The following is a 23,425-nucleotide window of genomic DNA, read 5'->3' on the forward strand; positions in this document are numbered from 1 at the left end:
ATAAGCTTCTTGGTGAACATATTTCCAGATGTACCTTGTCTCCTCCAGCATATAGTGACTCTTGAGACTATATTCTAAACTGGATTTCCTTTGGAGCAGGGTAGTGAGCGCTGTGGCTCAAGCCTTCATGTCAAGTTGCATAGTTTTGATATCACCTTAATAGTTAAATCCTACCATTTAGATGCAAGCAGTGCCTTATTATTTATAACTTTTAATGGTGGTTATCCATTCCCTTTTTATCAGAAAGACGAGACAGTCACTGCTGTTAATGACATGCCATAGCTACGTTTTACTCTCCATCTCAAAAGTTTGGGAAGTCTCTCTAAAGACATATCAAAGAGCAATCGACTGAAGTTGTTGATTTTTATCATGAAAACAAACATCAGAAAGCAGAGATGAGACTTTTTTGAGACTGAGCTTTCTTGGCTTTTTGAACTTTCCTGACAGATACAATAGCTCATCATAGGCGAGCTTGATGCTGAATGCTCTTCTGTACAAAGACCCTTTGTACGAGTTAAACTCCAGCTAACTCCAGCTCTGGGGATCAAACTGTTCCAAAACCACATGTGCTCCATGTGGGTCCCATGCTTCACAGATGAGGAGGCTTAACCTAGGTTGCTAGACAGCAGACACGGCCCACTTACAAACCAGAACAGACGGCTCCACCTCACCCAAATCAGTTCAAGTGCTCTGCGTCCAGCAGGGAGGGAATAGGGAAAGCAGAGAGACATGAAAACTTCTTTGGGGGAGTTTTAAGTCTGATTCTGAGCTGCAGCTCACTGATGCTCAAAGAGACAGGCAGCCCCATGATATTTGCGATCTGGATGCTCCTCTGGGAACTCCGAGCATCACAACCTTAAGATCTGAAAACAGACACAGCAAGAAAGAGTTGGGAATTGCACTGCACGATAGTGCCACACAGCAGGAGAGTTTTGCTATTTCTTTACAAATGCAAGTACTACTGTAATGTTATTTAACCAAAAATAAGCCAGTCAGTTCTAGCTCAAAATGTGATCAGCCCATAAATAGATAAACTGCTTCCAGGCACAGCATATACTTGATTTCCATTTGCAACACATACTAAAGCTTGGCTTATGCGTGAGGAATGCCTAAGAATGGTAGATGCTGAATTCTCTTTCTTAAACACACAAAATACTCCTACCTTGCCAAGAAAAGGGATACAACTGTGCTTTTATACACTGGCTGATCTCTGCAGGCTGAACACTGTGAGAGACATCACTGGTTCCATGAAGAAGACATTTTAAGTATCCAAATTGCAGACTTCAAACAGCATCTTGTGCTCTCAAACAAAAACAAGCTTGCCAGGAATTAATTGTGACCTTTTCATTCCGAAGCTGCTCAAGTGAGCTGTGTTTTCATTACTGTTATCCATTGTATGTGTCTGGCACAGTGGTGGGAGGGCACAGAGGTCTTAATTTCACTTGCACCTCCAGGTCCTAATCCTAGGTTGCAGATTCAGAGCCCGCTTTGATGGATCACAGTTTGACTACCATGATGTTAAGTTAAACAACATTCTCATTCTATGCTATAATTACTGCAAACAATTTCATTGTCTGTGCAGCGCGTTGCGGCGTTATGTATTAGCTGATGCTGCTTCTGTCACTGTTCATCACATGAATATTCTTTTTACCTGCTGTGTCTGCGTGTGCTTGAAAGAACTCTGGCATTTCTAATGGCATAATTTCCTAGGAAGAACTGAAAAGCAGCACAGCGTGGTCTGCATTATTTATATGCTGAGTCCTACAAATGGCAAGGAAAATACTCTAGGTTTCCTGGAAATAAATATATTCATTACACTAGAACCTTGTGCATAACAGACTCTATGTCACTGAAAGAATTTAATTAGTACTTAGAAAGTATCTTCATTTTGCTAGATTTGTAACAAAAAAACATCACCACTGTCTAGACATATTCTAATTCAAAGACAAAGGATTCCTTACTCATTCAAAAATATCCCATGTTGACAGAAATATGCCCTACTGATGCTGCTAATCAGTAGAAAATTCTTAGCATTTGTACAGCTTGAAATAAGCTGCAGATCTAGCCAATTGGGAAAACTAATGACAGAAGCCATAAAATATTTTGTAACATCAATTACGACTAAAGGAAAATGACTTACACCGTAGATCAGCAGAATATTTTGCAACTGCGCTTCATTTAAGACTATGATTCCTGAGCATGCTTTGGGAATTGATTTGTCAGGAAGGAATATGTAAGTTCAGGACTACACAAGTGGCAACTCTGTAACTGTGGCCTTTTTCAGCAGTAGGTGCAGAGTTCACGTAGAGGAGAGCAGGCACAACCTCCCTGACAAATCCCCAGCCCCTCGCTGGGTTTTCCAGATCATACTGGAATCAATATAGAACAACTTGATTTGGGGTTAAGCCATACCATGATGTGTTTTGCCCAGCCCAGACCTAAAAAGTCTAGGAAAAGCCTCTTTTCTTTTTAGGCTCTGATTTGCTTTTTCCACGTTCCTTGTTGCTATGCACAGACCACAGTTTTTGACCCCACTTAACAGCCAGACTCCAGGGAACTGACTATTTCTGCCTTCTGACACACTGGTTTTATCTGATGAGGTCACTCTTTTCTGTTTTATACAATAGTAGAAAAATTACTTCCAAGTCATCACTGTGACTTTACCAGCTTGTCTTTAAAAATCTGCTTTTGAGAGTCCTTCTGTCCTGACGTAATTGCCATCTTAAAAATTAAAGAGTCTGAGAAGATGAATAAATTGAAACAGGGGCTGTGACCAGGGGAAAAGTAACAAGGGGAAAAGCAAGAGGCAGATTCAGATTTTAGTCTAGTATCAGACCACAGCCTTCAACCTAGCACTTCCAAAAATTCACAATCATCCAGCTATTTCGATCGTTCCCTTCTTCTCTTCCTTCCCTTTCCCACCATAAGAAAATTCTCTCCTTGCTCCAAAATAAAGAAACCACTGGATACTAAACCATGATATTGAAATGATCCTATTTGAATCCTGATAAGGAACAGGGACATCTTTGAAGCACAGAATAACAGTGGGGAAAACCACCCAGATGCAGGTCATGTCCCTCATCCTGAACTTGCTGCAGCTCTCCCCCAAGAAAGCACCATTTGCTCGCCTAGTGGTTAATTTAAATCTCCCTCGGCACAGAGGTGTTATCCACGTTCAGCCTACACCGTTCCAGCCAAATAATGCCCTGCTAATGATGTCGGCAGTTAGATGACAAATCAGGCTATTTAAATTGCTCCTGCACATACATCCTTTGCAAGCAGGGTATCCAGGTAACCATTCTAACGTGCCTCCTGGGTGGGAGGGAGAAAGCCAGGGCTAATTTCTCCAGCTAGGTGGAAAATTAATCCTGAAGCGATTTGTCTGCTTTGTTATGGTCAATTTGAGGAAAATCAATTTTAAAATGATTATTTCAGAATGTATTTTAAAATGTGTAGTTATGCAAGAAAGGACAAAATAATTGTCCTTCAGAAATACAGTAATGGTTGGGTTTATTTCTGGAAATAATTAAAAATATTCTAAGGTCCTCATCGGAAAGGTTCTCTGTACTTGAAAATATATTAGCACTACCATGCTTCAGAATGCAATGAAAAAAAATAAGTGCCGAATTTTGGGGCAGCTGCCAATCGCCTTTTCTTAGGTTTACTGCTAACTGAAATAACAAGTACTGTTTTCTCTGTTTTCCTTTCTCCCTAAAACAAGTACAGTAACCATTTTAATACCTACTCAAAGAAACACTATTTATGACCAGCTAAAACTACTATTGGTTCTATTACGACTCCACTGAAGGATGCATGAGGTGGCCCTTAGACCCTTGAAATGTTTCAGACACCCCTTAGAAAGATTAGAGTGGAGACGATGGATCCTGAGCTGCGTAAGAATTGATACGGCTCCATTCAGAGCTCCCCAAAGGGTATTTTGGGGGGGATCGAGAGAGCAAACAGCGCAAGACGCGGTCCCTGGTTGCAGGCAGCCTGCAGAGGTGTTTGCTGCTGCATCCTTTAGTGCCAGCACTGCAAATATTCCCTTGTGATACTGTTGGTGCCTTCACTCTCATTTGTGAGGCAGAAAATTTACAAATATTCACCAAATCTATTAAACAGGTTAATTAAACAGTTTCTGATGTGCCTTTCCTTAAAAATAATTCTGGAGACATGGACTCGTTTGCTTCTCTTCTAAACAGATGTAATATTTTCCAGTACTCCCTAAGGATTCATTTAACCAGAAGCTGAGCCAGATGCAGAAATGTCTGCAAAGGTTTTAGTTCTTTTTATTAAAAAAAAAAAGCTGCTGAAGTCAGAGACGAGGTATTCCTGGGTTTTAAAGCACCGTTGGCCTTTTGATTACCCTTAAAAATCACATCAGATCACCGAGAAAATACAGCATATGACCAGCCAGAGAAGGTCACATTGAAAAAGAATACAGGTGGTCTCATTTTTTAACAGCTACCGTAATAGCAGCACAAATCTTCCAGCCACCAAAGAGCCTCTCCAGGTCTGGCAATTGCCACATATAATATCTGATGAACTCCGATGTCTCACTGCTCAAGGATAAAATCCCAGCAGGCAAGGGCTGAAGGAACAGCTACACAGTCAGAGAAAAAAAATCATGTATTATTACAGCAGCCACTTATTTTATTCACCAGAATTAAAACCTCTTCACAGATAAAAGTGGGGATTTTTTTTTCATCCCACAAAGCAATTTTAGATTTCTAAAGAATCATTCAAAAGCAATTAAAACCCTGCTCCTGTTGATGGATTTGTATTCCTTACTCACAGTGATGTCAGGCTTTGAAATTCAGGGCTGTTGAGTGTAATTCTTTGGGGCTTTGGAGTCATTGCTGAGTGCCAGAAAATACCTTCCATGAGCTCACAGATATTAAATGTCTTTGGTAACACCAAGACAGTTTGAAGGCCTGTAGCTATTAAAATCTAAAAGATATTGCAAGAAAGAATCAGTGCAATATCGTGCAATTAAATACAGTGCAATTTCACCCATTTATTGGGTGAATTTTTAGTGGAAGATAGAGAAGACAGAAGCCAATAATATAACAACAGTCCTGTTAGATAGGAGGGACCTTTGAAACTCTGTTATTGCATCAGGAGGCATCGATTCACGTGTGAAGGGACAAAAGCAAAACAGAAATGAGCAAACAAACAATCCAAAAATATCATCTCCACAAAACTGCTTCATAGCCCTTATCCAAGTAAAGGCCTGTGTTCCAAAAGCCAAAAAGTGAGCCTGCAGTATTGGTGCACATTTTGACGTCCTTCTTTTTTTTACAAAGAAAATTATTGTTAAAAACAACATTCAGATGTCAGCCAGGTGAGGCAGTTCCCTCCAGAAGATGTAAAATGGCAGGATTAATACTGCTGTGTTTGAAATTGTGTAGGAGGGATGCGTCATGATATACTGCACTTGGTAGAAGGGTTACACCATGCCAAGCAGTTTTGCTCTTAGATATTTCCTGCAACATAGGCCCAGTTTTTATCCTTGAAAAGGTCTTTCCCTGTCAAACAGTGCGGTACTTAATAGGAAAAGGGCAGGGTCGACTAGGTCAGGCCCAAAGGCTCGCAAAAACGTCAACTAGGCACTGATGCAGGTGACGAGAACTGCTGGCTTATCAGACCGCTGATGTCTTAGCAAGACTGACATCATCCCAAGAATTGATGAAGGCCACATACAGTCTACAAACGATCTGGACTATCACTCCTTGAAAGGCCAATGAAAACAGAGTAAGTTGAATAAAGCTATAATCAGGCTGATGCCTGATGGAGGAGGTTGTTAGGGGCCACCAGGCAGAAGTGTGAGAAGACAGAGGCTGGCTCAAAGCTCAGGAGAAATTAGAGCAGAATAAGGTCTTCAAGAACATCAACCCAAGGCCAACTGAGATCAGCAGCAGCAGAATTCGTCACTTCCACTACTGCTCCGGATGTATCTGCACTCAGTCATTGAACAGAATTTGGGCTGTAAGAGCAGAGAGGAGGCAATCATACCACAGCTATAGTGTAGAGAAAAGAAGATGTTTCCCCCCTAACTTTGGGCTGGACAGCTGGCCTTAAAGGAGGTATGTGACCATCCATAAGCAGCGTGAGCTTGGTTTTATACAGACCCCTTATCATTCACACAAAGCTACATCACATAGCCCAGCAACAATGTGATGCTGAAAGGCAAGATAGTTTTTTTTTTGGACATTCCTCTTCCTCTTAAGTCAGAGTAAGAGATAAGTAGAAGCTTGTTCATTATTCCTGCCTTTTTATGAGCTTCTTCTGCCCAGAAGGCCCAAGGGTTGGGGAGTGCAGCCCAACAGCAGACTCGCATGTTCAAAGCAATGACAGAATCCAGGCTGGCAAGGAGTTTCTCCCTCACTCCCTTCAGATTAGAGGGTTAATTAATAACAGTTAATTAATGATCTGTCAATCAGCCTGACATGCATGCCTGTGTGAGAGAAGCTGCCCCCCGTGGGTACCAGCATTAAAGCCTTCCCTGAAGTTATGTTTTAAAGAAAGCCCCGATGACTATTCCTATGAAGTCCCAAGGAGGATGTTTTCATCCTTTTATCTCACTATCCACAAGCCTTGGGGCAAGCATCTGACTCTCACAGAAAGCTAGAAATTGCTGTTGTCCTCAAGAACTTTCTGGAGGGCACAGGATGGCGGTGGGGGCTGGCTGTCACCCCCACACACTGCATCCAAATGGGGAGCTCTGGCGAAACCCATCTCAAACAATCTTCTCAGTGACAGAGTGGTACGAAGTGAGGGGACACAAACACTGAAGAAAGAAGAAAATAAGGAAATAAAGAAGGAAAAAAAAAAAAAAAGGAAACAAGGAAACCTATTTCCAAGGATGCATAGCAGTTGCTCTGCACCCCTGTCCTTGGCTTGGCCGCCACAACCTTGTGTGCTCAGCACCTGCCTTGTGGAGACCTTCAATGCAGGAGAAAGCTCCAGCTGGAGCTGGGAATTGAGGGACACTTCATGCCCATGAATAATAAAATATTTTCCCTGTATAGATTCGAGGAATTAAGAACTACGCTCAAACCTCTCTTTCCTTTCGGCTGCTTAGAACAGCCTAACAGGCTCAACATGCCTCGTTTCCAGCCTTTGAGAAGTGTTCCTGCAATCGCGCTGCCACGGACGTGCAGCGCATGGTGATGCCACCGCTACCGTCACATATCCCGGGCCCCAGCTGGGCACCCCATGGCTAGGTTGGTTCCTCCTGGGATTGCTCCGAGACAGATGATGGCTTGAAGCGCTGCTCTGCCTTGCCCAGCTGGCTGAGTCGCCACGGTCTCCTGGCTGCCGGAACATTCGTGTCCATCTGCTTGGATGGCACCGTGCCCACTCACCAGTCGTCAGACCGTTTCGCGGGTGCCAAAAGAGCCCGACTCCAAAGCGGTGGCCTGGATACGCTGCAAAGAGCAGCTCTTCCACACAGCTCTCCAGAGCAGGGGCTTCCCGCTTCCCTCTTGTACCTGGCATCAGGAGTCTGGAAAATTATTACAGGTGCAGAGTGGTCCCACCAAACACCCCGCAGCCAGGATGGGGGCATGTCTGGAGCCCACAGCCAGTGCACGGGGCCCCGGGAACCGCTGCCAATGGCTGTCCATGGAGGACACCACAGACCACCACAGCATCCGAGAGAGCTTGTCGGAGAACCACTTATGAGCCATGACTCCAAGGCAGCCCTGGGAACAGGATAATTAGGCAGGCAATGAGGAAAGCAGGCGCTTCCCTCCTTGGACCCCATGCCGCCTCTGCTTCCCTGTCTGAGCCCCCAGGAACCAGATTTTCTGCCTAATAAAACCCTAAAGAACCAGATGCAGAAAGGGGCTTTTTCGGAAACCTGGGGAAGATTATAATGTCACAGAGGTCCCAACAGGGAAAAAAAAAAAAAAAAAAAGGGAAATAAAAAAATCCAAGTTGCAACTCTCTCCCACTATATCACAAGACAGACTCAAACAAAATACAAGTGAGCGATATTGAAAATGAAAGACAAGGTCCTCATTGCCAGATTTTCCCCTGAATCTATAGATTAATTTAACATCTTCATTCCTTTTGATGTTTTATGCCAGCATATCAAAGCAGTTTATAATCGATATACAGACTGTGCATCTCTGAGGTCCATGGGCAATATCTTGGCTAACTAGTGCAGATTTCCAGGCACCGCTGCCCTGCTACTCATCCTTGGCCCAGCGACTACCCCTGCAGTAAGAATTCAGATCACTGAGCAGCAGCCCATACAAGAGGGGCTTAGAAGTGCAAACAGGATCATTTTGACTATGCTTCTGCCACTGAGAAACGTATCTGCCCTAACTGCCCCTCTCAGGTGTTTTATTATCCATTCCACCTAATCCTACCCTTCTAGCTGCTCCTATTTACAACAGTTTGGCTGTCCTGCTAACGCACCAGCTCCCACACATTCACAGGCACAATTTCCTTTGGCTTTCTGCTGCTTCTTCCCATGCAAATGAGTCTTCGAGGCTTTCTCACTCTTATTTACCCACATGCCGAATGTTATGGCATGATGGAAAATTGCTATTTAAAAAAAAAAAAAGAAGAGTACCAATGCTCTTGCATTGTGAGGTTGGCTGCTGAGTAGAGGGCAGTGTGGGTGGAAACACAGCTTTGGTACAGATCATTTCCCCTCCCCGAGTTTCCATCTCTCGAGCCTACTTCAAGAATTATAAACTGTAGCAAAAGGGAGACAAATCTCCAGGAAATATTTCTGGGTAACAGGTATCTGCATATCCCACTCAAAACATTTGGCCATGCTTTTTTTGCTTAGATTTACTATGGACAACCTACTTCATCCCAATACCAGTGAGTCCCCAGCCTGCCAAGCCCTGCTCCCAAGCAGTAAATTACAGGTCATATCTTCTGTGCTAGCTCTTCCCCTGACAACATTTCGCTGTTCTTCTGCATTTCTAAGGTCGTATGGAATGTGTTAAATAAGAACTCTAGGAGCTAAATGGGAGTCTGGGATTAAAAGGCTAATCGAGGGAACTGCGTTTCTCAAAATGAAGAAATAGCGTGCTTAAAATTAGATGCTGAAGATGCTTCTTCCCTGATATCCAATGGTAACAGGTGAAAACAAGAAAATCAGCAGCTGCACGAACAGGCTGTTAAAGGAGAAGCAAACACCAGCATGTCGTTGTTCCCGTGGGCTAATTGGCTGGCTTCTGTAAGCACTTATGATAGAAGAAGGTTAATCAATAGCTTCATAAAGCCCAAGACATGTGGTGGTAACAACTCACTGCCCGCAGAGATAATGTCTAGGTGGACGCTGGGCAGTAGGACCCACTGTAGGTCCCTCTAGGTCTTCCTTCACTTTGGAGCGCAAAGGTGGGCACCTCTGGGCTACCTGGGCTTTGCAGTCTTGGGTGCTGGCATCATGTGAGCAATCCTTGCAGAGCCTGAGGACAAATTACTTCCCACCTAAATGGGTTGCTGCCTCTATTTAGGACAGCATTCAGATCTCATGTGCATTAAATATCTAGAAATATGATGTATCCAGCTTAGTCCAGATTTATTCCCGATGTAGAGTGAATTTGAAACTGCCTGTCAGCCTCACCCAGGTAGATATTTCAGCTGAGATTTTGTAGGCAAGGATTTGAGCATGTCCTTAAAACAAGCAAAATTTCATGTATGAGGTCCACAGAACACCTAATTATTCACTGTCACTTCCAGAGGCAAGGAAAACATTTCTTCTTCATGCTCTAATGAGACCACATTCCCCTCTATCTCAAAACAAACCTAAATAAGCTGAATAATGGCATTCCTAGCTTCAGCCTTTCCTGTCAGTTTATTCAGCCCAACGTCTCCAGCAATACACCTTGCACAGGACTAGATTTCTTCAGCGACAAGTACAGTAAAATTGCCTAAGTTGATTGACAAAGCAGAGTGGTTGTGTTTGTACTTTGGCCGGGGATTGCTCAGTAGGGTTTTATGCAACTCATTCCAGCGTGCTGAAGTGCTAATCCGCACAGGCTTCTAGAATAGCAGCTACTGTATGCATATCTCACTTCTGCTACTGTTTGGGAAAAAAAAATTGCAATTTGATTTAATTGCTATGTTGACTTATAACGGTATGTTTATACTGGATGCCTGCCAGATGAAATGCAACAGGTTTGCAAAATGTATTTCCTCAAAACAGCATGATATGCAGTGTAATAAGGAAGCCAATCTTCCCATGATCCTGATTCTGAAGTTCATTTAAACACCTTTGAATAGGAAGTAATGCTACTGAAGTTGGAAGAATTACTCCAGTCTAATTGATATGCTAATCAGGCCTGGAGGCTGCATTTCGCAGGTACAACAGTCACACTGCAACTTCAGAAATGGAACATAACTGGAGGACATGAAAGCGATTAACAGTTGTTTGTATTATAAGGGTTGTTTGTGCTAATTAATATCACTATCAAAAGATGCATTATTTTTTGAGCAATCCCAAAAGGAAATCAAAGAGAAATTTAAAGAGCATTGCTAATCCTTTGTCCCTATAAGTATGACATCTAGAAGTCAGTAAGAAGCAACATGTCACCAATCAAAACAAAAATATAATCTGCCCCAGGACTTCAGTTGCTAGACTTCAGCCCAGCCTGCTATGTCTTTGTTTCAAGCTAAAAGATATGTTATAGGAACTTCACAGAAGCTAAAAGGTGAATATGCTATTTTATATCTTTGAGCACTAGCTTTGTGCTTCACAGGGACAACCACCTTCTTCTGCAGTTGTCCCTGGGATGAGTTGGGCCTTTGAGGGTTGCAAGGCAGAAGTGCACACTGTTAATTAACACACGGGTAAAACATCTCTAGCATGATGCCCTTCCATAAAGACAAAGTCCAAGAGACAAAAGCTCTTTGGTCAAACTGTTAATTTGCTACAAATAACTAACTGTGAAAGTGCAAGACACCAATGAGCAGCATTATTTCTACAGCAATGAGTTGGATGCAGAGAGCAGGGACAAAAGCTGCAGTCTTTGCTTGCAGTGTTTGAGCAATTTGGGAGTGGGATGTCACAAGACAATCATCGGTAATTCAAGGATACTGCATTTTGTGACCCCAAAGTCCCTTCTGGCCTGAAATCACCCTGACACCAATGGGTTCTTTATCTCAGTGTAACTGCAGGCTTCAGCTGCTGAAAGAAACAGCCACGTGGCTCTTATCAGGCATGTATTGCGACTTGTAAAAATAGAATGAGAAAAGAAAAAGGATGCTAAAAATATCAGATGCAAAATCTTAAGTCTGGAACAGAACTGGCTTTTATCTCAGTTTAAGTCAAAAGGGAGTTCATTGGATGCAATAGCATCGCTTTGAATGAAATAAATAAACCTCAAAGATTTTATAATGAATACCCTTTCCACACATTTCTACAAAGCAGCCTATACAACTGCGAATGAGAGAGATCATTCTTAAACATATACTATCAGTTCACAGCCCATACAGCAAGATACCATTTTCTATTTGATTCTATTTGGCTTTTGCATAAGGAACTGTAAAAAATCTCTGTGCAAATCCTTGCACTAGGGCAGGCAATAGGAAGCCTAACACTGCTGCTGCCAGAGCAGAATCTCCTGCTTCAAGAACAAAGCCTTGGGAGGGAAAAGAAAGTGTGTTGGTTTTGTTGCTGAGCCAGCTATTTAACTCTACCAGCTAGCAGAAACAAAGAAAGGACAAAATTACAAAGCAGAAAGCACATGTTCATTTCGGACAAATAAAGCAAAGCCCTTGGAAATTTATGACTCTACACCATCTCTATCTGCTAACTCATACAGAAAGTCGTGGCTGGAGATACCAGCAACCATGTAAATATATTTTATTATGCTCTACAATACAAATACAGTTAGACACACTAATAATGGAGAAAGGGAAGGCTGCTATTTTTTCATGTCCCATATGGCAACAATTTTGTATGATTGAACTGTTATGAGCTAAATAAAACTACACATTAACTGTAAAATACATTGCAAATACATTGAATCTTCCCTGGAGTTTTAGTAAATACTTGCTTTTTCTATGCATTTGGAATTAGCAATGGAATCAACACTGGGCCAAAGGGTTTATAGATAGATTTGGCTTCCACTGCAATACTTTATGGGCAATTATTCCAGAAATGAAGATGTAGAGCCACAGATAAATAAAATAATTGCAGCTGATGGGGCTTTATTTACAACTATCACATTTCCCTGACTGCTAAGCTTCTCTTCTCTGATTTACTCCACTGCCCTGACTCAGTGACCAGATGAAGAGCTGTCAGTTAATGCGAAGCACAGAACACGAAAGGTGCCAAGAGTATTTTCTACTTTCCCCGCCTCCAAATACTGCCTGGTCTGAGGGAGCCTTTCTGGAGTCAGCTTGTTTTCTGCCCTAACTCAGCATGAATCTAGAAGCTTGTAGAACCACAAAACCAGCCCGAATAGTTCTGCAGGGCTTAAAACAACTTGCCATCGAGGTTATTTTGTGGAGACTTTACTAGAGAAATCACTGCTGAAGTTCGGGAGAACTCTCCCATTTTCTTGCAGACAACCAGCTGGGTCAGGGAAGCATTCCCGTGGTCACTCCGACCTGCCGCAGTCCTGCCTGAATGGGTATCAGTCCAGTTTGAAAGGCACCATGTATAGCTATGGATAGCCCAAACAGGTTTCATATCGTTCACATGCAATCAAAAGGCTGGTTTTAAGAAGAGGGCTATCAGCTCGGGAGAGAGAAAAGCTTAACTCCTCCTGCTGGGAAAGGGCATCCCACTTCTGTACAGTCCTTTGTATAACTCCAGAACTGGGGTCTTGCTTGTTTTAGGGTCTTTTGTGGCGTGCATTTCTAGCCATGGAGCTGATAACCTGCTCACAACATGCAGAAACACACAGGACACATCGTGTGGACACACATGAAGTCCTGTGGCTCCAGTAGCCCTTTTTTATTTGTTTATTTGTTTTGTTTTCTTTAGTTTTTTTCCTGTTCTAGGCTTCTTGTTTCCACAACAAGAAATCATGCTGCAAACTGCTCTAAAAACTTCATCCACAGCAGTCCACAAGCTGGCGAAAGAGGCCAGTGGGACCAGATGCCAAAGGAGCGAGGATGATTTACACCAGCAGAGCAGCTGGCTTCCTTATCACTGTTATCAGAATGAAGACAAATGCTTGCAAACACCCTTATTTAAAATCAGTAATGTGTTCAGCAACACTCAGCACAAACGCAGCAGTGTTGCCACTGCAAGGTGCGGTGCCTGGGAGCACAGCTGCAGATGGCTGTAATGCTTCTTTTTCCAGATGTGCATTTAATGCCAAGATCAGTGAGAAAAATAGGATGCTGTTGCCCTTGGAATCAAGCAGAAGGAATGATTAAGACATCATCATTTTCTGCTATTGTTCTGGTGGAGGGTAGTAATTGCTTCTGTATAGGAAAGTGGCTCTACATCTATTGTCATCCATCATCTTGCCAAGGCTGCACGTAGTATAGTAGAAACAGCAAACTTTTGATTTGACCTCATTAGTATTCCTGGAATTACAATGTCATACAATGATAAAGATTGAAAATATCTGCATCTCCATAAATGGAAAAGAAACAATTCATACTCTATGCAAAAATCCAACACCGTGCTATCACCATTCTACCTAATGTGTAAATGCAGCTAGAACTGTCAGGTTCTTCATTCCTGTATGGGACAGGATGCAGTTAGGAATGGAGCTTAAACACATCAAATTTGCATCTGTATTTGTCTGAGGTCAGTCTACAGTAAAATCTGTAGTAAAATAGGGAGTTTATGTTCAGCCCCCAGCCTGCAGCTTACTCCCCAAGCCATGCTATAGCTATAACACATATTCCAAATCAGTCATTCTCAGTTACTTTAGTCTTTTATGGACCATCCTAAAGGAAATTAACTGAACTTCCCTACAGTGGAAACAAAGAAAGGAAATGAATTTATTATTTCAGTGATACCCTTGACACAGATATTGAGTAGCTTCATTAAACACTTTGCAGCCCCAAGCGACTTTGCTAAACCATCTATAACAACTGCAGAATCATTTGCCTTATTACAACACAAACACACAGGGCAGGATTCAGAACTCATTTACATCTGCTTTATACCTAAATAACTTCACCATTCTCAGTGGTTCTTGTCAGAATGATACAGGTGCAAATCAAGGCTGTATCTTCCTAGTCCTTCCCCTTCACTCTAGTTTCATGACCTTGCAGTACCACTCCCAGATAGAATTTTTCATGGCTTCAGCATAGTCACAGCCAAATGACTAATACAACCCTTCAACACAAAAAATAATAAATCAATGGATTAAATTATAATTTATCAGACAAATAATATTTAGCTCTTCCCAAAGCTATGCTGAACCATCTCTTGTGTCTGGCCATACTCCTAAAGAGAACCTACATTGTATAATGCTCAGGACTACAGAATAAATTTCCATTAAAAAAAAGGGGGAAATGCTGAAAAATCTGTATGATGGAGGCTTTCACCTCTGAGAAGACTATAAGGTATCTGGTGCCTTCTTTGTAACTGCTCCAAAAACCACTCTAGCAGGACAACATTTCTGCACACTCCTGGAGTTCCCCATGAGTTGCAAGCCACAAGAACTAGGTACCCTCACCTTGAGAGATATTAGCAACACACTTTTAAAACTTTTCAAAATTGCAACAGGCTATTGCACCACAAATTCACATTTAGAAAACGTCCAAACATTCTTTACTTACTTCATGGGTTTAAACAGTGCTTGTCCGTAATTCTGGAATGTCATGATCAGCTTCAGCTGCGTGCCTCCTGATTTCATCGCTGCGGGGAAAAAATGAGGCCACTTTTAACATACTACATATGGGTCTACTTACATTCAGCTTTCTGGGAATGAAAAAGTCTATCTTTTGCTCTTTATTTGTATCATCACTGTGGTGTCTGAGCAGCAAGCTCCTAACTGGATGACAAATTATTTAGAGGGGATAGCATGTGGGGCAGGGCACTGAGCTACTCGCCTTGACTAGACAGGGATTGTACTCCTTGTCTTTGCCTTTTCCAATAGACCTTTCAATTGTCTTTTCCATTGCTCCCCATTATGAGCCCCACAAGCATCCTAAGTGCACAACATAAATAAGAATAGATCATTAAAGCCTTGTTTTCTTTTCTTCAGTCTTTTTGGGGCTTCTTCAGTCTTTTGGACTTTGGACTTAGTAACAAGGGGCAGACTCTAGAAAAGAAGATGGGATGCCTTAGAAGACAACTGAGGCTGGGAGGTGCAATTTGGTGCACAGCAAACATCTGCTTAATTAAACGTATGACCAGATACTCTAGTGCTTCCAGATCTCTGCCATCATGTTAACAGTTGCTGCTGAGCCATAAATAAATGTCAATTCATCTCTGCTCACAGTATGCATTGAAGGCCACCCATTAACTTCAGGGGATCCCAAATAGGTTTGTACATTGGGCCAGAACCATGCAAAGAGGCCTTTCCTGGGAGTATGGAAATGATAAGCAGAGGCAGGAGGGATGCTTGTCCACATTATGCACTGAGCGCCAGCTTTACTCGAACATTAAATGCTCTCACTTCCTCCAAAATAGCAAACAGGAATTTAAGATCAACTTTTACTCATACCAATTTATACAGTTTGGACAATGTTATGTTAACAGTCACATTATAGTGTTTTTAAGGTTAGTGACTTTTTTTATATGACCTTCTAAAACACACTTTTCTTGATGATAAGATTATTTAAGAAAGGTAAATATATATGTGTTAGCAAACCAGCTGCTTTTTCATCATCTTAATCAAAACTCCTCAGAATAAATAAAAATTCCTGATCTTTAATTCAAATCAGCATTTGGAGTGGCTGACCATTGTATTTTTATCAGTGTAGGTAAGTCAGTCTTTTAGAAATCCTTCCTCCAAATAATCAGATAATCGATATGTTGCTGCTTTACTCTTCTGACAAAACCTTTGCAGAACTACATGAATGTCAAGCAACCTTTGGGTTTAGAGCCACCCTAATTCTACCTATCTACCTTGCACATTTTCTGTCCTTAACCAAGGCCAGTTCCTGCACATCCTTTTAATTACCCCTCTCTGTGCCTTCCTATTGATAGGTCACCAACTCTCTTTGAGCATTTGTAATCTATATTTTTGGAACAAAACACTATGCAAATCTAGTCAGTTTAATTACACTTCATCTAGAATGAAGTCCCTCCTGCCTCACCATTTTGCTGACCTCTACGTTCTCTTGCATTACCAGTTTATCCCAAAGGAACAAATAAATAATTAGAAATTAAGGAGTGTTAAATAACTTGCACTGAACAGGTAAATTAAAAGCACATGGATTTCATCTATTAAATTCCCCCTCATGTGTATTTGGTCAGTTGATCTGCAGGTGTGGGAATGAAGGGCAGAACTGCATCCTTTTGGACACGAATCTCTCCTTAGCACCGCTGACTTTAGCATAGCTGCTCACATCAACTGAAGCTCTAACTTTTCTGATCTAAAATGTACATAAATTGCACATTCACATTCAGTGCCCAGGAGCTTGGGGCTTAGAGCTCTTTTCTCTGAAACACATAAATCCAAGGGAATTGGCCCATCAGACGGGAGAGGACTAGACTCTGCTTGGGGATATGGCCAGGCAACCAAGGCTCTGGAAAACCACCATAAAGCAAAGGAGGAGAGCAGGGGATGCTCCACCAAACCGTCTTCCAAGCACGCAATTTTGAATGCACTGTGTTTAATTTGTTTCTCAGCAAATAGAAGCCACTTGCCAGATAATGATTTTGTTAGCAGCCCCCCTCAACAATGAGCATGTCATCACCAAGAAGGGGAATGTATGCAGGGGATTAACGATTCAGAATAATTCTTTAGAATAATTCTTTCCTGAGACACAAAGGCCTGGATTCCTTCAGAAAGAATTGAGTTGAAGGAAGACAAAAGCACCTCCCCTGGTCTATTTGGATCCCTCCTATTGTATTGCCTTAATTGGTTGCAAGAGTGGGCTCAGCTGAACACAAGTACTGCTGGCGTGTGGTACCCATGTCACTGCCGCGTGCAGATGCCCGGCCTCCCCAAAACATTGTGGGAATGGCCTCATGTTGTGCTCAGCTGCAGGGCAGCCCCAAGCACCGTGGGACAACAGCGCTCAGGAGGTCCATGCTGGCTCCCCATGGTGTCATATGTGTAGATACCACCAGGTCAGCCACATGCCAGAGAGACAACGCTGGAGAAGAAAGGTCTCATGGCCACGTGAAGATGGTTCTCTTGGACTCCTAGGTCAGGCAACTTTCCTTATCGCTTAGTGTTACATCTGCATCCCTACTTTCTGCTGTGCCTGAGCTGAACATTTCTCTCTGGCCATTATAGCCAAATGGCAAGAGCCCATCATCTTGTCCTCTCCAAATTGTTCCTGAAACTACATCCAGTACAAGACCTGGTCCACAGACTGCATGCAATATAAAAAAAAAAGGGGCTGCTCATTGCCCCTCAGGCATCTTAGTTTAATTGTACGCCATAGGGTTTGACCTTAAAGGACTGAGAATTTGAATGGATCTGGCTTTGCATCACCAGACCCATTCAAGCAAGAAGGTCTCAGTGGCATCTTTGAACCTTTTATGGTCAGATATACAAACACATTGTTAAATATATTCATGCAGTGCTAACACCTGAGAGCTGAGAGCCAGTTCAAGTCAGGAATGCAGTAACATCTGAAATAGATGAAGTTCAGATCCACCTTGGGTTCCTGCTTACAGACCAAGCTTATATCCAGCATAAACATGGTGATTGACTTTAAAGAGTATTATTCTGCCCCAGGCTAGAGACATGGCCCCTAACAAGCCAGGAAGAACCTGTTTCTAAACAAATTCAAGCCCTCATTCTCTCTTAACTTCTTCTTGCTCATCCAATTCTGCTAACTTATTTTTAAAGGCCTTTCTTGGTTTAGTCAAGATAAGGAAAGACTTTTTTTTTTACTAGGAGGGGAAAAGATGTGTGAAACCATTCAAAGGTTTTGTTACACATCTTAGGCCTGCTCCTTTCATCTGGAACTGTACATTTAATCAATCTGTTGACTCTTGATAGATTTACTGTTTTCTTATACAGTAAATCAATGGTGCCACATTTCATCATTTCTTTTTCCACATATTCTCAACAGCATTTTTTCCTTTCCTTCAGTTGAGATTTTTAAATTTCCTGTAGCAACAGAATTTAAGTTCAATATTCAGCATCTTGCCTTTTTCTTTTTCTCTTGCTTTTCTCTTCTCTCAATTTAAGCAGAGTCCACCCTAGTTAATTACAGCATTTATTCACTGCATGAGTAATTTCGTGCGCTGGCTTTCTAATTATTGCCTACACAAACTGAAGGCACTGCCGCTTTCAGAAATGAACAGAGTCAGGTAATGTTTCCAAACCTTTCCAACTGGAGAATTAAAAGAATCAAAAAAACAGGACCCCTTCAGATGCAGACATCACATAACCCTATCCCGCTCACACAGAATCCCACAGCCCAGCTTCTCGGGACAGCAATACCAGCCGGTCAGGACCACACTTTCTAAGCTGGTGTCTCCACAATGCACCATGCCACGTTTGCTGTCACACTGCTCAGAGTGCTGCCACGATTATGCATGGGCAGTTTGGAAATAGGGAAGGAAATAGCTAGCTGTGGTTATTTTTGCATGCCACAAACAGTTAGGAAAGGCAAAAGAAGCGTGTGATTGCCTTGTGAACTTGTGTTTGGCTTGTTTGTTTGTTTTTCTGAAAATAGGGTTCATGGTGGAGAGCAATCCTCCCTAGGCTCCCATTTGTGTCAGTAGGAAATTTTCACTGAATTAAGAGCTACCCCATTACTTTGAAGCAAATGAATAGGAAATATATACATCGATGCAGGGTGCAAAATACATCCTAAGCTTGAAAGCTCTCCTTAACCCTGTCCTTTTCAAGGCCAGCTCTAGGTGTCACTGTGGGAGCTGAATGTGATGCTCTTTCCCATCCGTGGATTTGTTCCACTTAAACTTTAACATCAAGAAAATGTCACCTTGGTGTTCCCTGCTCTTGGGAATTGCTTCTGTCACCATTTTCATTTTAAAATAACACCACACGTTACAGAGTCACGCGAGTGGTTTTGATAGATGGTGCAGGATCAAGCTGGTCACCGCTCACCTCCATAAATAATGCGAGTTGAGCAGAGAAATTACAGTGTGGCTAAGAAAGCTGTTTAGCTGCACATTGGATTTAATTACGGGAGGTATCAAAACCTGCATATCAAATCACCTAATTCTATTAGAGACAAACCCAATTTAAACACTGGGAAAAGACGGGGTAGAGCAACATCCCAGTTTTCATCTAATGCATGTAAACCTGTATCTTTAATTATCCTGTCTGTAAAAAGAAGCCTGAAGACAGGGCATTATGAAGATTTCCATTTATTTTGCATTTGCAGCCTGGTATCTCTGCAGATGCCTTAAAAAAAAAGCAGAACAAAAGGTAAAACAGCATAAATTGCCCACAAGAAAAAAAAAAAAAAAAACAACAGGCAATTTGGAAAATATGCAGGAATATGACAAAGAATGTAACAGCCCTATAAAGAGCCTTTGTTCAAATACCTTAACCTACATTAACCAGCGTACATGCCTTGCCACCCCTGCTGCGACGCTGCAGTAAAGCTGAAAATGGCAAGCATGGCTTTAAAATGTACTTTTTTAAAACACGTGGAGAATTTGCAACATGAAGTAAGGCATGCTGCACTGTTTAATAATGTTTAATAATAATAACAGTCAATAATACAAGTATATTAATGACATACTTCTCCTCACTTTGCAACCTGTCTGGAACTCCCTGCTCACCGAGGAGGGCTGCGGACGCTACTAGCAAAATTCAGATCCTGCTGTTTTCACATAGGCAAAAAACTCCCTTTCAGTCCCTAAAAGCCCGGCTTTGCAGAGCTGTGGTTAATGTCTCACACTCAGCACCTGCTGATCCGCACAGCGGCTGCGCTCCTCTGCAGAGGACCAGGACGTGCCTCTCCGATGCTGTGGGGATGGGACTGACCCATGGACAGAAACGCTGGCTCCATATTTTGGTGCGAGGATCTAGGAAGTCCTAACGTGGCTCTGCAGAGCCTTTTTCAGATATTAAAGCGAGATGGCCCCATAGGAACAAGTTTACAGCATCACCCATCTCCCCCTGTGGGGTGATTGCCCTTCTGCCACGCTGGACCCAAAGCTCCCTCCAGACCATCATTAATGAAAGCCTCTCAAGCCAGTGATGTGACACACGAGGTGAAATCATGGCCCCAGGGGAGCAAACGGCAAAGCTTCCCCTTACGTCAAGAGGGTCAGGGCTTTGCTCCTGTTCTTCATTACAACAATTTTGCTGCTGGCTGATCCGAAGCAGAGAGAGAGGTTAAGCAACATGTGACAAAGAAAGGAGAAAAATCCTGGCGAGAAACCTGATGAAATGGCATGATATGGGCAAAGAGGTGAGGAAAGGGAAGCCTGTGTCAAGAAGCAGTGTCTCCAGGAAGGGTGTCACAGCATCGCGTCCCACCTGAACCCCAACAGTTCCCTGGGCTTAGCCTTCAAACCTGAGCTCTTTGACCAGCCATCCCCATCCAGTGCTGTGGTACAGAAAACCAGTTAATAACGAAGCTGTTTCTGTCTTCTGTGTAAGTGCCCATCCCATCTCTGAATCTCAGCACTGCCCTTTCCTGACTGGCTACATCAATTCCCGCTTTCTGACCTAGGATGGTGCTTATTCCTAGGCCTGCCCGGCAGCCAGTGTGACTCACATGGTGCAAAATGTCAACCTGGGGCCTACTTGGGCTATTCTCGTATGGGCCGTTTCCTGCTGAAGCCACGGAGGATTTTTTTCCTTGCAGGGCTAAAGACCTGGTGACCTCATCCGGAGGTGGCAACACATACACGGCTAAATCCGAGGAGACACCGACTGTCACGGGCCAGCTCCAGAGAAGAGCTCCCAGCTCCAGAGCCCCCTCCTCGCAGCCATTCCCGCAGGGCTGCTGCGTTGCCTCCACTCTCCTGCCTGTGAAACCCTGCCAGGCTGGCGCTTTTAGAGAATAATCAGATAATATTGCAAAGCTACCTCTGGCAAGATGCTACCTGCCTTCATCTGCCTTTTTTTTTGTATTGGTCTATTTTTTAAAAAATAATCAAACACTTGCAATCTGACTGTGACTGTAAGACCGCTGAAATGAATGGATTTTGCCTCGCTGGCAGACTTTTCCATTATGCAGGTAATGCAGAGCTGGCAATATCTCTTAAAAGAGAGGGAAACACTTTTATATTTAACACTGAAAATAAGTGCAGGCAGGAAGCAGTGTTCTAGGCACATCGGAGGGAAGCCATGCAAAAGGTTCATTAATATGAAAACAGCAAGGAGATCCTGAACGAGCAAAGAATTATAAATATGATACACAGCCAAACATACCAACACTGGTTATCTTTTGGGAGACCAGGTCTTGTAGCAAAGCCTCAATTGCAGGATTATGTCTGGAATACAGCTCGTACCGATTAATGCCAATGTGGAATTTTAACCAGTTTGGGTAGGAGTCTATGGAGGTTTCTCCGGTTGGCAAAAATTCTTCATTTTCTTCATTTTGCCTACCATCAAAAAAACACAAAATCCAAAATGAGTAGAAAGAAATATTTTTTACAATTCATAACAGGCATTAAGAAACAGGGCTTCAAAATGCATCAAGGCAGAAAGAAGACCAGTCAGTCCCAGTGCCAGCCTGTGACCCACGGGCCGGGATCTGCCTCCAAGGCAGCAGGATTTTCACCTCCACGCTTCATGCCTGATTTAAAGCCCATGAAAGTCAGGAGCCAAACTCCGAGTGACATCACCCAGAGGGAGAGGAGGCCCTTATATAGTAGAAACGCAGAGCTCCACGTTTTATATTGTGTTTAGATTATATTAGGTTGGGACCTCTTTCCCTAGCTTGACAGAAATGAAAGCATCCTCCTGAACTTCTGGTTAGCACTGAGCTCGTTCTGGCCATGGATGAGGCAGCTGTAATTTGAACTGGCTGCTCCCTCTCGCTCTTCCTCTTCCCGTACTTAAACACAGTTGCAGAGAATGGGAAGAAACCAGATCGCTTTGAACTAGCTGCTAAAGAATAACTGTGTTTCCCCTTCCTGAGCAGCCAGCTACTGCTACAGGAGAGAACTGTTTAAATTACTGTTAACTCCTAAATTTCAAGTTAGTTCTGCAAACTTTGGATGTGATCGCTAAGGAAATCACTAATGCCCAAGTGCAGCTCCATCGTGGACATCTGAAAATCGGACTCTTAACCTCTTTGTTCCACTACTACCTATCTGCAGCCCAGGAGCACAAGAGGCTTTTAGCCATCTCCAGATGTTCATACATTTGTGACATTTATTTTTTCCTTTCTCTCAGAGAAATTGGGGCTTTCTCAGGTTGTTTCACACCACAGTCGGTTTTGATCATTAGCTGTAAAGGGCCTGGACGATTTGTGAGGTCCTGCGGCAGAAACGAGCAATATTTATGCCCCGTTTCGCAAGGCTCAGCCGGTGCTGGTTGCTCCGCCGCTCGCAGGGCTCTTGCGCTGTTCACTGCAGCTGTTTAAACACTACAATGTCACTGTGTTTGAAAGAGGGTGCTGTTGTATTAGACAAGCCTTTTGATTTTGCAGTCATTGAAATTTCCAAGCATTTCTTCCGAGCCAAGAAGGCAAACGATTCACAGTGACAAGGAGCTGCTTTCCAAGTTAGCTGGAAGCAGAGGTGTTAGGACATGGGAGATTCATTTAGTATGAAAAAAAAGCTACCACAAATGAGATCCTTAAGGTGGATATACCTGCTGGGATGAATGACTGCCCCAATGACATTAGCCCCTGGCATTAGCCCTGCTTGGGGAAAAGTTGGTACATTTGTCACCAGGGCTCATTGCTCCCTGCTTGGCCTCTTCACCTTGTCGTGGGACGCTGGAGTCTGTGCTAGGGGAAGGATTACTGCGTGTTTGCTCTCCTTCCAACACTGCTTTTCCCTGAGCATCTGCAGCAGCTACAGCTGCAGACGGGATCCCGGGGCCATTCTGGACAGGCGCTCCTGACGCTCCTGCATTTTATTCTTCTTTTCCTTTGCAGGAAAACAACCGATATGCCAAATTCCTCTATTTTTCCCTTATTACCCCCCACTGACACCAGAGTTATTTCTGCCCAACCATGGCCTTATTCACGGCCGGGCCCGTCCCTTCTCGGGCGGGCGGGCAAGGCGGGGGCGAACCGCGGCCGCGGGCACTCACCACTCGCTCTGCTCGGCCGCCTTGGCGTTGAACCTGATGTCGCTGTTGACGTTGAAGAGCACGTCGGCGTCGGCGAGCGGCGGCAGCGCGGCGCGGTACAGCGGGTGCTGGAAGAGCGCGGCGAGCGGCGCGGCGGCGGCGGCGGCGGCGGGCGGCGC

General features: G+C 43.3%; 1 protein-coding gene across 1 annotated transcript in view; it reads right to left on the reverse strand.

Annotated features, from left to right (window-relative positions):
- FAM20C (FAM20C, golgi associated secretory pathway kinase) overlaps nucleotides 1–23,425 on the reverse strand; it is a gene marked incomplete at its 5' end in the record, with an annotated part of 50,775 nt that extends 27,350 nt beyond the window's left edge. The window contains 3 exons of the mRNA XM_026053932.1: nucleotides 14,722–14,800; nucleotides 21,432–21,604; nucleotides 23,268–23,425. Coding sequence (XP_025909717.1) covers nucleotides 14,722–14,800; nucleotides 21,432–21,604; nucleotides 23,268–23,425 — 410 coding nt within the window. The remainder of the gene's footprint in view (nucleotides 1–14,721; nucleotides 14,801–21,431; nucleotides 21,605–23,267) is intronic.

Source organism: Nothoprocta perdicaria, unplaced genomic scaffold, assembly GCF_003342845.1.
Source record: "Nothoprocta perdicaria isolate Ctin4 unplaced genomic scaffold, notPer1 scaffold_12, whole genome shotgun sequence".
NCBI classification, from domain to species: Eukaryota; Metazoa; Chordata; class Aves; order Tinamiformes; family Tinamidae; genus Nothoprocta; species Nothoprocta perdicaria.